Here is a 17,857-nt window from a genome sequence, read left to right as displayed (position 1 = left end):
CATAGTGCAACATGAGAGAGGACTTTTTATAAGGCTGAATTCAGAGCATTCCATATAAAATCCTTCTTCACTAGAATGCTTACGCAAGCCATACATTTCACCTCTTCTCTTTGTTTTTTTTTCAGCCAGCAGGTTGAGCTGAAAAAAGACGATTGGATTCCCCAAGCCACACATTCGATCTGGATAGGGGATTCACTCCCACTGTACTATTGTATTCTGCTGGTGGAAAGCATTCCCCAATAACAGAATACAATGATCAGTGTTGCCGTCTATAACACAACCAGCAAGCCCATACAAGGATCGCAATTCGGCTGAACCAGCTGAATTTTTGATCCAAGTATGGCTGGCTTTAGAGGCCGGTGTTGCATACATCAAAATGTTCATAAATTGACACATGGCTGGAAACCAACTACATCTAGCCACAAGTTGTTGTGTTTTTATTTTAGTATGTATGTAAAAATATAATTTACTAATTTATTATTATTGAATGCTATTGCACAATTCTTAAATATGTATAATTTCCATTTACAGCAAGCATATGTTTACTATACAGCTGAGGCTCTCTTTTATATCAGAAGATGGCTAATGATTCCTTTTTTTTTTTTTGTATGTGTTTTCCTGTACAGATGTTCGGTTCCTACTTAACAATGACAACTTACTCAGGGAAGGTGCTGCTCAGTAAGTGTTAATGTCATTACAGTTCTTCCAGAACCTCCAACACACTGATGAAATCCTGTACAGCACACTTAATGCCAGTTCACACTTGTGGATGGGGCTGTGTGCAATTACACCTAAGATCAGCTGCAGGAGGAATCCCCATGTATAACGGCTGCTTGAATGTAATCTGTGAGTGTTTGGCATAGACTGTGCATCCAGGGCTGATCACTCACAGGTAATTGCTGCTTGAACGATTACCTGTGAGCTACTGTGATTAGCTGTGGGAGCTGTCCGCTTCTCATTGCTTTCAATGGAGCTTTCTCCTGCAGCTAATTGCTAGGGTTCCCCCATGTAATTGCGCACACAGCCCAATTTGCATGTGTAAATGGGGCCTTTAAGTACACATGCCTAGAGGTGTAGTTAAGCCAGAAATGCAGCAGTGTAAACACTATGAAGGTTATAAAGTGAAGTGAGTGGATGTTATCCCTAAAGTGGCCTGACTGATTCTACTATTACAGCTTTATAACAATGCATACTTGATAGCTCCAGGCAAGTGGGTAAATGCACATTTAAAATTCATATATGGGAGATAACTTGAGTAACTGCTAAAGGATTTGTATTTGTCTCTCTGGTCCTGAGATTTACACAGCCCTTATAGATGGCACATCCACCCTGGTGGTTGGTGGCCTGAGGTCTCTTCGTTGCTGCAGTTAGTGTAACAGGCAAACTTTTTTTTTATTATTTATTTTTTTTTATTTTTTTTGGATAGAGTGGAGATAGAATGGAACACCTGTCAGTTTTTATTGCTGTCTGTGCCTCCATTAGTGATATCCACCCTCTCTATTTGTCCTGGTTTTTTACTGTTCTCATTAAAAGTAAAAGAAAATCCCAAGTTTTGGGTTGTTCTCAGAATGAAATAGCTGGGAAATCTTCTAATGGGGACACTAGTTCTGGTAACCTGGGAGTCCCCAAGGATTCCCTTCATTTGCAGGGATTTCCTCTCACTTTCTGTTTGGCTATGGGACAGGAAGTGAAGCGAAATCTCCACAATGGGACACGGAGGAAGAAAAAAAATCTGACGGGGTTATGATCTTCCCTTGCTCTATCCAAAATGAAAAAAAAATACTTGTTTGCCTATGGTTCTACTTTAAGCAAAAGATAAAGCTAGGTGTGTCAACCTTGCCTTTTAGTCAGTGATTGGGCAGTGAAGTGAAGGGACAACAATATACTGATGAGGTCAACTTTGCTCTCTTCTCTCATTCTTTGAATGCAGGATACATATGTGTTCGATTTGAGTGGTGCTATCTAGGGGATTCCAAGAACCTGAAATCCAAGTTAAATTTATAATATTATTTTGTGTTAAATTTATCACTGCAGTAATTGAAGTGTAAAATCTGCCTGGAGTCCTGCTTTGATAAGTAAGGCTGTCCATATATTATACAATTTTCTTGTTTTTCACTTTTCCTTTAGATTTACCTTCAACTATACAGTGCATCCGGAAAGTATTCACAGTGCTTTGCTTTTTCCACATTTTGTTATGTTACAGCCTTATTTAAAAATGGATTACATTATTAGTTTTGTTTGAAATCTTTGAAAATTTCCAAAAAATATAAAAAATCACATGTAAGTACTGAATTGAGTTCAGGTGCATCCTGTTTCCACTGCTCATCCTTTGAAATGTTTCTACAACTAAAAGTGGAACTTCTGCACATTTGTCACCTCCCCCCTTCTTCTGGTGCCACATTTGGCACCTTTTTTTTGGGGGGGGGGGGTGGGAGCGGATACCTGTCCTGTTTCCCCCCCCCTTCCGGGAGTCGCTGAGCCAGTAGGAGAGGGGAGTGGAGCCTCGCGCATACGCAGTAGGGTTTAGCCTTATGGCACAAAGCCGTAAGGCTAAACTGTCAAGTTCCCCTAACAGCAATGGCGGCGGCAGCACCTCACAGCTGATGGAAACATCATTAACAGACATCGCTGGGCTCCAGGACAGGTAAAAGTTCTATCATTAAAAGTCAGCAGCTGCAATATGTGTAGCTGCTGGCTTTTAATTTTTGGCTTTTAGGCTTTTAATTTTTGCAGAACAACCTTCTTTGCAGCACTCCACCTATCAGGCCTGTGTGGTAGAGTGGCCAGAAGGAGGTCACTCCTCAGTAAAAGGCACATGACAGCCCACCTAGAGGTTTGCCAAAAGGCACCTGAAGGACTGACCACGAGAAACAAAATTCTCGGGTCTGATGAAACAAAGATTGAACTCTTTGGCCTGAATGGCAAGCGCCATGTCTGGAGGAAAACTGGCACTGCTCAATACTTGGGTATAAACCTTTTGCAGAGCGCTCTGGGCCAAAGGTTAATCTTTCAACAGGACAACAACCCTAAGCACATAGCCAGGATAATAAAGCAGTGGCTATGGGACAAATCTATGAATTGCCTTAAGTGGCCCAGACTTGAACCCGATTAAACATCTCTGGAGAGATCTGAAAATGGCTGCGAACTTCACTCCCCATCCAACCTAACTGGAGATTGAGAGGTCCTGCAAAGTAGAATGGGAAAAGCTGCCCAAAAATAGGTGTGCCAGGCTTGTAGCATCATATTAAAGACTTGAGGCTATAATTGGTGCCAAAGGTGCTTTAACAAAGTATTGTGCAAAGGCTGTGAATACTTTATATACATGTGATTTTTAAATAAATTAGCAACAATTCCAAACAAACTTCTTACATGTTGTCATTATAGGGTAGTGTATGTAGAATTTTGAGGAAAATATTGAATTGAATTAATTTTGGAAAAAGTAAAGCGCTGTGAATACTTTCCGTATGCACTGTATATAGTGCAAGGGCCTGCCTGATTGCATACAAATTTAAAGTGTTTAGGTTTGACTTCCATATTATATGGTTTTGATAAATCTAAAGGAATAGTGTGCAATAAAATTGTATAATGTATGGGCAGCTTAAATTTAGTATTTAGCCATGCGCTGACATTATCAGAAATTTTATAGACAATCTGTGTGCCTTTCCAGTGAGACCCCTTTCACACCACACCGCCCATAGCGTGGGCGGTAAAACGCAGCTATTTTTAGCAGCGTTTTACCGCCGGATTTGCGGCGCATTTCGCCCATCAGCGGGGAGCGCTTTTACCCCCGCTAGCGGGCAAGAAAGGGTTAAAACCGTCGGCAATACGCCGCAATAGCGCCATTTTGCCAGCGGTATTACAGCGCTGCCCCATTGATTTCAATGGGGAGCAGTGGTGGAGGAGCGGTAAACACACCGCTCCTTCATTGCTCCAAAGAAGCTGCTGGCAGGACTTTTCACTGACGTCCTGCCAGCGCACCGCTGTAGTGTGAAAGCCCAGACAATGGTGCAGCTTTTTTTGGGCGGATTGCAGGCGCTATTTCTAACGCTATAGCGCCTGACCCTGGTGTGAAAGGGGTCTTACACAGATAAACTCGACACTGTTAATGCCATAAGCAATATTTTTTCATATTAACAAACTTGGTGGCATTACAAGGAAAAACACTAATGATATGCAGTCTGTCTGTGAATGGTCTTGACTACAAAATGTGTAAAACCTACTTAAAAACAGAATGCAATGATTTGAAAATCTCAAACTCATTGTCACCACTGTGACTTGGGCTCCTGGAAGGGCCTGGGACCCAGCCTTCTTCCCACCAACTATGGACCTTGGACTAAGGAGCCCCTCCCCACCTTGGGGTTACAATGAACCATTTCTCCAAGAGGGATATATCACTTCCCTGGGTACCTGGCTGGCCATAAATTATACCGCCTATCCATGCATTTAGGACTGGACTTTTTTTTTTTTTTTTTTGGGACCCCTTGGCATACTGGAACTATACTCCTGGAGTGATGTCTTACATGCAGGGGGTGAATTCCAGCATTTGTGGGGTTAAACTTTATTTTCAGTTACAGGTTTTCTGACATCAATTCTTGTTTGCTGTAATGTAGGTTTAGGTGATAAGCTCTCACTTTAGTCACCTCCCAGAGTCCAGACTGCCAGGTGCAGGGAAGGAATCCACTGTTTTCTTGTGTGTGGTTGTGTCTTCCTTTTTTTTTTTTTTCCATGTAATGTTCTCATGGGAGGTTTTTGGGTATACATGCTGTGCTGTTCATAGTCCTGTTTCACTCCAACGTTGGTTCTGTCTGATGCTTGGGATACATTTTTGTCATCTACAGCCCTAACCCAATATACTGGTCCTGGTCCTGATGATAAAGGAGGTTTGAGCTGAAATTGATATATTCTGGTTCCAGAGTGGAGGAAGCTGTAGTTTGGCGAAGATACTCAGTCGGGGTGTCAGGCAGTCCATCACACTCTTATTTTATTCACAATAGAAAACATATCAAATGCTTAAAATGTCGTATTTTAAGAAGAAAATAATGTAATTTCGAAATTTTATGTCTGAGCAGCATGTCTCAAAAAAGGTGGGACAGGGCCATCTTTACCGTTTATGGTGCATCCACTCTTCTTTTAACAACACTGTAAATGTCTGGGAACTGAGACCAGTTGCTGGTGTTTTAGGAGGAGAGTCCCATTTTTGCCTAATATAGGATTCTAATAGTTAAACAGTCCTGGGTCGTCTTCATTTTTAGTTTTCAAGGTGTGCGCCTAATATTTTCAATTTGTGAAAGGTCTGTACTGCAGGAATGCCAGTTAAGCACCCAAACTATTCTGCTATGCCATGCTGTTGTCATATGTATGCAGTTTAGCATTGTCCTGCCAAAATATGCAGGGTCTTTGCTGAAAAATATGTTGTCTGGATGGGAGAATATGCTGGATATATCTTTCAGCATTGATGGAGCCTTTCCAGATGTGCAAGCTGCCCGTTCCATATGTATTATGCACCCCCATACCAGCAGAGATGCAGGCTTTTGAACTGAGCTCTGAAAACAAACCAGAAGGTTCCCTCTCCTCCTCAGACCAGAGGATGCAGCGCTAATGGTTGGTTGCCAAAACAATGCCAAATTTTGATTTGTCTTGACCACAGAACTTTTTTCTACTTTGTAGCAGACAATTTTAAATGAGCTTTGGCCCATAGAAAATGGTGACATTTCTGGATCATGTTCAGATACAGCTTGTTTTCTTCATGATAGTTTTCACCATGCATTTTTGGATGACATGGCAGACTGTTTTTCACAAAGATTTTTGGAAGTATTCCTGAGCCCATGCAGTGGCGTTCATCACAGAACTATGCCTGTTTTTAATGCAGTGCCATCTGAGGGCCCTAAGATGATGGGCATCCAATATTGCATTTTGGCCCTGTCCCTTGCGCACAGATTTCTCCAGATTCTCCAAATCTTTTGATATTATGTACTGATGATGATTATATCATTAAAGTCTTTGCAATTTTGCATCCATAAAGACATGGATGAGCGAATTTGGGGTGGAGGAACTTGACTGGACTGTACACTGAGTCCTGAACACTTTTGGGATGAATTAGAGTGGAGACTGCAAGCCAGGCCTTCTCATCCAACATCAGTGCCTGATCTCACAACTGTGTTTCTTGAAGAATACGCAAGCGTTCCCATAGACACACTCCTAAATCTTGTGGACAGCCTTATCAGAAGAGTTGAAGCATTCTAGCTGCATAGGGTAGGCCTCAACTCAATGTTGAACCCTACGGACTAAGACTGGGATGGCATTAAAGTTCATGTGCGTGTAGATGCAGGTGTCCCACAACTTTTGATAATGGTGTATATGCAGAGGACCTTGCCTAACAAAAGATTTGTAATTCTGTTCAGGCAGCCTTGAAATCCTTCCAGTACAGGAAGGTTCTTTAAAGTGATTGTAAGGGTTTTTTTTTTTTTTTTGGTTTTTTGAGACCTATCCTACTTGCCTCCACTGTGCAGCTAGTTTTGCACAGAGTGGCCCTGATCATCCTCCCTTGGGGTCCACTGGCAGGTCTAGCGGCTCCTCCCCACATCAGATAACCCCCTAGGAGAAGCGCTCTCATGAGGGGGTTACCTTGCAGGCACGCTCTTGAGTCCAGCATTCGGTGTTCATAGCCGCCGAATGTATGACTCGGCCCCGGCAGTGGGAGCCAATGGCTGCGCTGCTATCAATCTATCCAATCAAGAGCCAAGAACCCCATGCAGAAAGACAGTGTCCCCCCATCGGGTCAAGTTCTAGGGCTCAGGTAAGTAAAACGGGGGGTGCTGGGGGGCCGGTCACTGCCAGGTGTTTTTTCACCTTAATGCATAAGATGCATTAAGGTGAAAAAGCATGAGGGTATACAACCCCTTTAACGTCCACTGCAGTCAGGCAGCACAGCTTGACTAATGACCCTCCCCAGGCTGTGAGTGGATAATGAAGGAGCTGATCCTCCCTTAATTCTGTAATCAAGAGTACTGCTGTGTAAAGGACTATAGTTTAATGAGGTTGAAATAGACAATGTATGTACATTCTTTAGTTAAAATACATAATGGTCTTTTTATCAAATGGTATTATCTGTTCTTCCTTCATTCAATATGAGACATAAGAAACTTTGCAAAGATAATTGACCAAAAAAAAAAGTCCAGAAGGCAGCAAACTACTGGCAGAGCAATTTAATTTTCCTATTATTAAATGCCAGATATCTGTATCTTAAAGCGGGATTCCACCCTAAAGTGGAACCTCCGCTGATCGGATCCCTCCCCCCCTCCGGTGTCACAATTGACACCTTTCAGGGGGAGGGGGGTGGAGATACCTGTCAAAGACAGGTATTTTCACCCACTTCCGGGCATAGACTCCCGTGGGAGTCTACGCCATTTCCTGCCCTGCCGCGCTGTCTGCTGGGACACACACTGGTCCCAGTGACAGCGCGGAGATTTCCTATTGCGCGGCTCGCGCATGCGCAGTAGGGAACCGGGAAGTGAAGCCGATTCGCTTCACTTCCTGATTCCCTCACCTAGAATGGTGGCGGCAGCAGCCGAGAGCCGAGCGATCGATCGGCCTCGGCTGCCGGCATCGCCGGAACCCGGGACAGGTGAGTGTCCATTTATTAAAAGTCAGCAGCTGTAGTATTTATAGCTGCTGGCTTTTAATTTTTTTTTTTTTTTTTTTTTGGTGGAATCCCTCTTTAAATACCTGCTAGTAAAGCCTACAATAGAGTAACAAAGGTTGGTAAAATGAATGGGTGACATTTTATCATATCAATGGCAGTATGCAACAATTTATGTTCATGGCACAAATGTGCAGTATCAATATGTATTTTCCATCCATGAGTTCAGCTACATACTAAAAGGTAGAGAGACTGGGAAAGGGTTAGAACCTCTAAGGTTTTCATTGCTGTCTGTGTCCCTGCTATGATGATTAGCCCTCATTTATTTATGATCACAAAAGAAATGAATTGCAATCTTCCCAACGTGGGCACAGATTCTGGTAAACATTTGATAGAGCGTCCCTTACTAATTTTTCTTCACTCAATCCAGGTCTCTCAGACAAGGTCTATCTTGTTTAAAACCAAGACTTTTCAGTCTCTGACATCTAATATTTACAGTCCTGGGTCCAGAAACCACATTACCTTTGATCCAGAAAATAATTTTTTTTCATTCATGGGAAGGATAAATTAATGTAATTTGTCATGGTCCATTGATTTGTGTGATGTAAAGTTTTGTTTTAGGATATTTGGCATTCAATATTTACGGTTATTTTTTTTTTTTCTTCACATCCAGTGCTTTTGCACAGTACAACTTGGATCAGTTCACTCCAGTAAAAGTTGAAGGCTACGAAGATCAGGTATGTCTTATTCTGCATAGCTTGATATTTTTCCTTCAAAAACTGTTGGTTTCTGTTATAGCGTTTATTTTTCTATTGTTAATTTTTCTAAATGTGTTGTAAGGTTTATGGAATTATTAAAAAAAAAAAAAAAAAAGTAAGCCTATGGGCCACGTTCCGAAATTGCAATTAAGATTAGTCAACTATTTAGAATGACAGCATCAAACTATTTCCGTTGCAATTAATGTTTAGGTACACCTGTGAATAAAAAGATTTGTTGGCTGCCATTCCTTCTAAAAATTGGCGTTGCCTGCCCATCTCTGGCTTCAGTGATGTCTGAGTAACATAAAATGAGCATGCAGCAAGAATTTAAAGTCTTCATATTTGTTCTTAGTGATGTGGAAAATTAATCTCTTCCTGCTACCTTAACACATACGTGCGGTAGTAGAAAAGTGATCCTTAACACTCAGCCAATAGGGAGACTCACGTTGTCATAAAAAGCTGATCAGCACTGCCAGCGGCACTGATCAATCAGGGAAAATCCGACGGGGTAGTTGTAGATCAACATCTGTGCAACCTTCCTGCCCATGTATGGATTGAAATTCTGCTAAACCAGTCAAATTTATATCCACTTGGGGCCTATAAGAGCAGACATTGGGGTTGATTTACTCAAACCGGAGGTTTTTTAATAGCTTAATTGAACAAGCTGACGTTAGAAGCCAATTGGCTACCATGCACAACTGCACCAAATTTTGCACTCTCCAATCTTAGTAAATCAACTGCAATGTTTGTAATATGCAGATTCTCCAAGCAGCTGAACGCGCCAAGCAATGGAGCGTTCATAAGGAGAAGCAGGATATGACCTCAAAGGAAAGCATTGTCATAATGAAAATAAAGATTTTTAATTTTTTTTTCCCTTACATCTAACCTGCTCCACTACCTCCCCATTTCTTGTTTTTCCTTCTTATTGAAGTATATAATTCATAGTTCTACTTCTGCAGACTACTTTAAATTGGAGTTGCATCTAATAAAAAAAAAAAAACATTTGGGAAAAAAGTTACAATGTCTGCGCCGAACGAAGGAGGAGACAAGCAGAGCTTCGATTCCCCCACATCGCTGGACACTGGGACAGGTAAGTGTCCGATTTATTAAGTCAGCAGCTGCAGTATTTGTAGCTTCTGACTTTCTTTTTTTTTAAATGGCAACACCTCTTTCATACCAAAGCCTTTACATCTTTTTCAAGTTCATCTGTGTGATATGCTACTTTAGTTAATGGCTTAAAATGTCTTAAACATTTTAAATCAGGGGTGTCCAAACTTTTTTCAAAGAGGGCCAGATTTTATGAAGTGAACATACACTAGGACCGACTATTGAACCATTAAAATTTTGTCTGCGTGTTCGTTCAAGCACTAATACACTGCCCAACAAGAATTATTTTGCCTCTGCTCTTTAGGGGTAATGGTACCCCACACATTGGAAAACACGGGGTGCTTTTGGTGCAGTTCAATAAAAATAAAAAAAGATTGGGGACTTCTTTCCCTGCATTTTTGTGGGTAGGGAAGCCCATTGATATTAATGGGCTTCCCTACACGCAGCCACACAGATGTGAACCAAGGGCTTGTTCACATGTCGGGTTGGAGGGGCAGTAAAACTACATGGTTAAGCTGTTTTTACCACCCCTAACTTCTCCCCCTTTAGCTCCAGAGGGAACAGCTGGGGGTGTACACATGATATGGCTGCAGCTGGAGGTATACCCAGGGTGAATGGGCCTGCACTTCAACTACCCCGCAACTGTGTGGATTGCACAGTTGCGGTATAGTGATGCAGCATTTACGGGCTTAAAACGGGTGGTGAGGAGGCAACATAATGCCTCTTTACTGCCTTTCAAATGCCTCTGAAAAGCGATCTGTGCATGGATTGCTTTGCAGAGGAGCAGCAGTCCTGGCTGCAATCACACACAAGCCTTACAAAAGCAGTTCTGATGGTACAGGAATGGGGGGGAGGGGGTCTAGATTAAAAGTAGCATGTAGACAAATGCGCACACACAGACATATGCAGACCTTTTAAAACTAATCTAGCTTTTAGCATAGTACAGTACCTTTCCAGCTTCCTCATTCAGCCGGGTACTGCACTGTAGGGGGAAGCAGAGAGCACAGCACACTCCTCTGCACTTTACTTTCACTTTTGGGGCTGAGGAGCTTCTCACAGTGCCGATGAACAGCTCGGCAGGGGGTCGCTCATCTGACAGCCCTGATAGCCAGGCCGGACTTTGGACATGCCTGATTTAAATCCTATACAGACAGAATCTGTTTTATTGTTGCTAAAACAAAGATGCTTTGTAGGCATTTTCACTCCTCTTTTTGAGACTTAAGAAAAAAATGTTTTTCTTGTTCAATCATTTTATTAAGTCAAAATTACAAAAAAGCGGGAAAAAATGCACTTGAATGCGTTCAAAGCTCATGTAAAGGTGTATGCAGAAACGCACCAGTAACGTACAAATTCTGGTGTGACCCAACCCTCAGCCCTGAGAGGGTATTCACTGCACGCTCCCAGCACACTGACCGAGCTCCCTGTCAGCTCCCTGTCAGCTCCCTGTCAGCTCCCTGTCAGCTCCCTGTCAGCTCCCTGTCAGCTCCCTGTCAGCTCCCTGTCAGCTCCCTGTCAGCTCCCTGTCAGCTTTCAGTTGGTTTGTTGTAGGGAGACAGCGGGTTGGACTCCTGATTATATGACCACTGTGAGAGCTATACGTAGCAACCGTTCTCTAATGACAGGTTTTCTTTAAAGTGTTCTTTTCACCAAAACCCTGTTTACCAGCCGCTGGCAGGTATTTTGCAATTTCTATTGTGTCGATACCAGTTTTCTCTTCTGCATGCTATATTTCCTCATGTACTTCAAGATTATTTCACAATGGAATCTCCCCATTCCCCCCTCACAACTATATCTGCAAATGATTAGTTAGTGGGCATTACTCTTGGTCTTTTTCATGTTAGGTTTATTTTTTACAAGGTTCACAAGTGTCAGTACAGAATCTCCTGAAGGAATAGCAGTGGTTTACCAGCTCAAACTAAGCAAAAGTTTTGCAGTCTTCATCTCAGGATAATAGAATTGAGAAAAAAAATATTTGTTTTCACTAGGTATTAATAACTGAACATGGAGACCTTGGTAATGGGAGGTTTTTGGATCCAAAGAACAAGATTTCATTTAGATTTGATCACTTAAGAAAGGAAGCCAGTGATCCCAGGCCTCATGAGGGAGAAAATGCCATAGAATCCTGGAGGAATGTTGTGGACACTGCAGTGAGATCCTATGTGAAAGATCATTATCCTAATGGAGTTAGTACTGTAAGTAGAAAAACCTTCTGCATTTACAGAATGTTTCTTTTAACTGTGAATATTTTCATAAAAATTGTGTTTTTGTCATATAGCTCTGTCAGTGGTATTTTACCTCTCATTTCATACCAATTGCATTTGTTACCTTAGGTATATGGCAAAACAATTGATGGACAGCAAACAATAATTGTATGTATTGAGAGTCATCAGTTTCAAGCTAAAAACTTCTGGTAAGTCTCCTTTCCTTTTTTTTTTTTTTTTTTTTTTTTGATACAGCAGATTAATGTATTTCTAAAGGTGCTATTGATGTGGCATTTTCACCACAGATCGGTAACAACCTATGCATTCCATACATGCAAAGAAACCAAAACAAGTTTAGAAATTAAGTTGTGTGTAATAAAATTGAATAACACAGGGAAAAAGTATTGAACAAATGAAGAAAGGGAGGTGCAGAAAGGCATGGAAAGCCAAGACGCCAGCGGAAGTCTATCAGTAATTAGGATGCAATACTGCCCCTATTCAGTGCTAATTAATATCAGCTGGTTCAGTCTCAACTGATGGGCTATAAAAAGGTGTCTCATTACCAAGGTGTCACACAAGAAACTCATCTCCTGGTTAAAAGCAAAGATCTCTCTAAAGACCTTTGCAACCTCGTTGCAAACCATGCTGATGGCATTGGTTACAGAAGGGTTTTTCTAAACTTCTGAATGTTTCAGTGAGCAATGTTGGGGTCATAATCCGGAAATGGATAGAACATAATTTCACCATGAACCGGCCACGACCTGGTGCTCCTCGCAAAATTTCTGACGTAGGCGTGAAAAGAATTATCAGAAAAGTTGTCCTTTAGCCAAGGGCCACTTGTGGAGAGCTTCAGAAAGACCTGGAATTGGACAGTACAATTGTTTCAAAGGAAACTATAAGCAAGTCACTCAACCGCAATGGCTTGTATGCACACTCACCACGGAAGACTGAAGAAAAAGTACGTTAAAGCTCCTTTAACCACTTGCTGACCAGCCGCCGCAGTTTTACTGCGGCAGAATGGCACGGCTGGGCGAAACTATGTAACGTCGCTTCGCCCTGTAGCCACTATAGGGGTGTGCGCTGCCGGAGGGGCACACCCGCTGCTCGCTCCTGGAGCCGCTGCGAGCGCCCGGTGGTTGCGATGACCACTGGGCACCCACAATCGCTCGTGACACACCAAGAACCGAAAATCTGTGTGTAAACACAGTATCCGGTTCTCTGAGAGGAGAAGACTGTCTGTTCATACAAAGTATGAACAGCAATCTGTCATCTCCCCTAGACAGTCCCATCCCCACTTCAGTTAGAACACAGAGTGGGAACATAGTTAACCCCTTGATCGCTCCCTAGTGTTTAACCCCTTTGCTGCCGGTGAAATTTTTACAGTCATCAGTGCATTTTTTATGGCACTGATCGCTGTATAAATGCCATTGGGCCCAAAAATGTTTTTTTTATTACCAAGAATATGTAGATGCATACATATCGGCCTAAACGGAGAAAAAAAAGGGGGGGATATTTATTATAGCAAAAAGTACAAGTGTGTGTGTGTGTGTGTGTGTGTGTGTGTGTGTGTTGTTGTTGTTGTTGTTGTTGTTTTCAAAATTGTTGCTATTTTTTTATTTTATAGCACAAAAAATAAAAACTGCAGAGATGATTAAATACAAAAAAACTGTTGCATCTCAACTGTTCTGAGATAGATTTTGCCAGCTGTGAGCTAAAAGTGCTTGGACCGCAGTATTTTTTAGGTCACTCCTTTGCTAAGGAGACCAGGAAATGGGAACTAGATTAGTTTCAGGCTCATATTGGCAAGGACAGCCTAGAAACCTTGATGGGAGAGGCCTGCAAGAGAATATGACCCATTTGGGCCTCTTGTATATGGGCGTCATATTTGACTCATGAATTTGTTGAATCTGAGTAAAATATGTGTAAAGACCTTGAATGATTTGGAGTATAGGCATGTGGTGCATAAGCGTATAAACAAGTAAATTCTTCTTCATTGCCAGTGTTGTAATATACTCATTTATACTCGGCTAAACATGCTTTAGGCCTCTTGTGCACATGTGATAAAAAATAAATAAAAAGCCACTCTTCCCTTTTTTTTTTTTTTTTTTTTTTTTTTTTTTTCATTCATCAGGGGACACAGAGCCATAGTAGTTACTATGTGGGTTATAGGGCCACTGATAGGTGATGGACACTGGCACACCCTAAGGCAAGAAGTGTACTCATTATATTACCCCTCCCACTCCTGGGAGTCATTTTTTTTTCACCAGTGTCTAAGGTGTTGGTCACGAGTAAAGATGTGCTGTGCTGAGCTCCACTAGAAGCAATCCTTGGTGGGGCTAGCCACGCTGACCGGATCCGTTTAGAGTGTCCTTTCATGGGCTAAAGGAATGGTCCCGGGCCTCATGTCCGAAGAAACAAGGTTTTGCTTGCGAATGCTTCTCTTTTTAGAGAGCTGGACCCTGGGATCCAGTACTTTTTGGTAGTAAGGCCATAAAGGTTTACTGGCAGGGTGCTGTTGCAGGTCCAGGATTGTGGGAAACCTCTAGGTTCCCCTGTTCGTGAAGGTTTCGGAGCCCACCGTGAAAGGGTGAAGATTGGGTTTATTTCAGATAACCCTGCAGCGAGGAAAGGTAAGTGGAGATTTTCTTAAGTATTACTCCTTTTTGAGTTATGTTGTCATGCCCATGTGTCGCTACTGGGGGCTGTATTTAGCACTCACCGCCTGATGCTGGAAACGGCGCTGTGTCCAAAGCCTTAATTTCTCCTCTTCTCCAGCCACAAGCAGATCCTCCAGTAAGAAAGGGGGGACTGGTTCTCCTCCTGCACCCCCAATGTTGGAATCTTCCCCTTCGGGGGACTTGTATGCCAAAAGACAAACCGCACGGCCGCTCAGCGGTAGTTTTTACCCTCCGCCGCCATATCAGCTGTTTGCAACGTGCCTGAAGTCTGTCGCTTGCATGGTGAAGACACTTTCTTTTGAAAGAAGGGGGGTGTAATTGGCACGGGGGCGGGGCTAATGGCGCCAGATGCCGATCACACGTGGAGGAAGTTTTTAAAGCACTGTGTGTGTAGCTGCTGCTGGCTGTGGAGGGACACATGAGCAGGAGGTTGGCTTGCTTCAGGTTTGGTGACACAGGCATTCCCTTTGACATATTATTACTTTACCAGGCTAGCTATTAATAGCAGCTTATAGCGCTGGACTATAACCTAGGAGTGTACTTTCTTTTGCTGGTAGTGCCTCTGCTTTGTGCTTCAGGCTATGAGTGATAAAGGGACCAGAAACTCCTCTAAGGGTTCTAAAGGGTCAATGGTTTCACAATCCATTTCCAAAAGAATGTCATCCTCCTCTGAGAATGATACGGCCAGTCAGATTGAGCCATCAGGGGAGACTGTTGTTGCAGCTGCACTAGACACTTCAGTCCCTGTATATATCACACAAGAGGTTTTTTTCTTCTACCATTTGTAATTTAGAAAAGAAGATTGACCCACCATGGATATCTCTCCATGGTGGGTCTAAACATAGCAGATCCCCATCTAGTGCTCAGGACCCTCTTATTGAGGTGCAGGGGATCGGGTAGATCTTCCCAAAGATTTGGACGATACTTATATATCCTCTTCCGGGGATGCCAATATAGGAGGTGTAGCATCACAAGACAGGTTACTTGTGCACTCTCTTACTAAATTGGTTCGTTCAACCTTTTTGCTGCGCAGGCTCTTGAGGAACCCACCTCTAATTTGGGATCATTAAAACCTCCTCCATCTGGGGATGCTTTTCCTATTCATGCATGGCTAAAAAAGCTTATGTATTCTGAATGGGAACATCTAGATAAACAATTTTTTCCTCCTAAGAAATTCTCCACAATTTATCCTATGGAAGAGGATTTCTATAAGAAATGGGGGGGGTTCCAGCAATTGATGCTGCAATCGCCTCAGTGAACAAGAGTCTCGCCTGTCCGGTGGATAATGTGCTAATGTTAAAGGATCCAACAGATAAAAAGTTGCTTTCTAAAAGCAATATGTCTTTAGCAAGTTGAGTAGCGCAGCCGGTTCTTGCGGAAATTGGTGTATCTCAGTCCATTAAGGAACAGTTTGTGGAGATACTTAAGAGTCTGCATGATCAGCAAGCCCAGCAATGGACTGGTGTATCGACGCACTATCATTCAATCCTCACGGCTTATGCTTGGACTAGTGCATTCTCGCAGAGTTCTATGGCTGAAAAATTGGTGAGCCAAAGCACCGTGAGGGAAGATTAGTGGCTTTAATCACATCCTCCATCCAAAAGGATAGGAAGCATGATAGATCTCCCTCCTCCACCTTAGACTCTTTGCCAAGGGGACAGTGGGTAGATGATGAGCAGTTTCCCTCAGGTGATCAGGAGGAAAGACAAACCGATTACTCCTGCAGAGGAAACCACCTTTTTCAGCCTCGCAATCTGAGAAATTACTGGTACAGTCCCTTACGGAAATGGTTCGTTCCACTTTCAAGCTACCCCTAACAGAGTCAGCTGAAAGTTCGGTTTCTTCCTTGGGTTCCTTTAAAACCTTCACAGCCTTTGCATGCGTTTTCTGTTCATGCATTACTAGAACAGCTTATTTATGCTGAATGGGATCACCCAGATAAGCATTTTCTCCCTCCAAAGAGATTCTCTGTTCTCTATCCCATAGAGGAGAATTCACCAAAAATTTGAATGTACCAGCAGTTGACGCTGTGATTTTTTTTTTTTTTTTCCAGTGTGAATATAAAAGCCTAACGTTGTGTACACATGACCGGACTTTCTAGCAGACTAGGGCGGACTTTCGGCATGAACAGTCTTGGCCACACATAATCACACCAAAGTCTGACAGATTTGAACGTGATGACTTATGACCGGACTAGGAAGTTCATAGCCAGTAGCCAATAGCTGCCCTAGCGTTGGTTTTCATCCGTTGGACTAGCATACAGATTAACAGACTTTTCCACCGGACTCAAGTCCGTCGGAAAGATTTGAAACGTGTTCTAAATCTAAAGTCTGTGATTTTTTTTTTTTTGACAGCAAAGGTCAGATGAAGCCCACACACGATTCATTCCGTCGGACCTTTGCTGTCAAAGTCCGGCCGTGTGTACACGGCATTACTTGTCCATTAGACAATGCTCAAATGCTTAAGGATCCAACAGATAAAAGGTTGGAATTCCTGTTTAAAATACACTTTTTTTTTTTTTTTTTTTTTTTTTTTTTTTCTTTAGCAGGTGCCATTACTCTGCCTGCAGTCGCTGCAATAGGCATCTGTCAATCCCTAAAGGACCAGTTTAGACAGGCCTTTAAAGAGGTTCCTGTACAGCAAGCCGGGGATTTGGCCAAACTACCAAGAGCATTATGTTTTGCCATAAACACCATTAAAGTTTCTATTCACCAGGCATCCTGTCTTTCGCTTGTGCTAGTACACATGCTTAGAATCCTGTGGTTAAAAAATTGGTCAGCCCAAGCACCATGCAAAAAGCTCCGAGTTGGTTTTCCTTTCCATGGGGATCTGCTATTTGGGGATGATTTGGACAAATACATCCAAACGATTTCAAGTGGGAAAAGTACTATTTTGCCAGTTAAGAGAAGGAATAAATGCTCTTCATTTAAACTGACTTTCTCCTGCGCCAGGGCATCCACCTCTAGACAGTGGCGACGGCCTCTGCCGTCAGACTCTAGAGGAAAGCCTCAGGGTCAGGCACAGGCACAAAAGAAGTCCTGCGGGCAGAAACCTGCAAAGCAGAATTCTAAAGCCTCCATTTTGAAGGGGCACCCCCCCCCCCTCGCCAGAGGAGGAAGACTTATGCAATACTCAGTCTGACAAGAGGAAATTCAGGACAGATGGGTCATCTCCCCAGTGTCTCTAGGGTACAAACTAGAATTTTGGGACTTTCCACCGTCTCGTTTTCTGAGGTCAAACGTTCCCAAAGATCCAGGGAAAAGGCAATCTGTTTCGGGCACTAGACCGATTACTGGCTCAGAGGGTGATCGTACAAATCCCCACAGAAGAGCAAGGTTTGGGGTTTTTATTCAAACCTCTTTAGGGTACCAAAACTGAATGGAGATGTCGGACCCATTCTAAATCTAAAAAAAATCTAAATTCGTTCCTGAAGATCTGCTCCTTTTTTGCATGGAGTTGATCAGATCAGTGGTT

The 17,857-nt window shown here is 42.7% G+C and overlaps 1 protein-coding gene across 1 annotated transcript in view; it reads left to right on the top strand.

Moving 5' to 3' along the window:
• The window catches only part of LOC143960255 (F-actin-capping protein subunit alpha-2-like), an 80,695-nt gene that overhangs the window by 27,643 nt on the left and 35,195 nt on the right, over positions 1-17,857 (top strand). Inside the window, exons 3-6 of the mRNA XM_077468639.1 lie at positions 627-678; positions 8,313-8,376; positions 11,490-11,696; positions 11,835-11,914. Of these exons, the coding sequence (XP_077324765.1) occupies positions 627-678; positions 8,313-8,376; positions 11,490-11,696; positions 11,835-11,914 (403 nt within the window). The remainder of the gene's footprint in view (positions 1-626; positions 679-8,312; positions 8,377-11,489; positions 11,697-11,834; positions 11,915-17,857) is intronic.

The sequence above is a fragment of the Lithobates pipiens genome, unplaced genomic scaffold, assembly GCF_037356315.1.
Source record: "Lithobates pipiens isolate NorthernLeopardFrog02 unplaced genomic scaffold, aLitPip1_a1.2 Scaffold_8, whole genome shotgun sequence".
NCBI classification, from domain to species: Eukaryota; Metazoa; Chordata; class Amphibia; order Anura; family Ranidae; genus Lithobates; species Lithobates pipiens.
The sequence above is the reverse complement of the archived record's forward strand: the minus strand, read 5'-3'. Positions and strand labels throughout refer to the sequence as shown.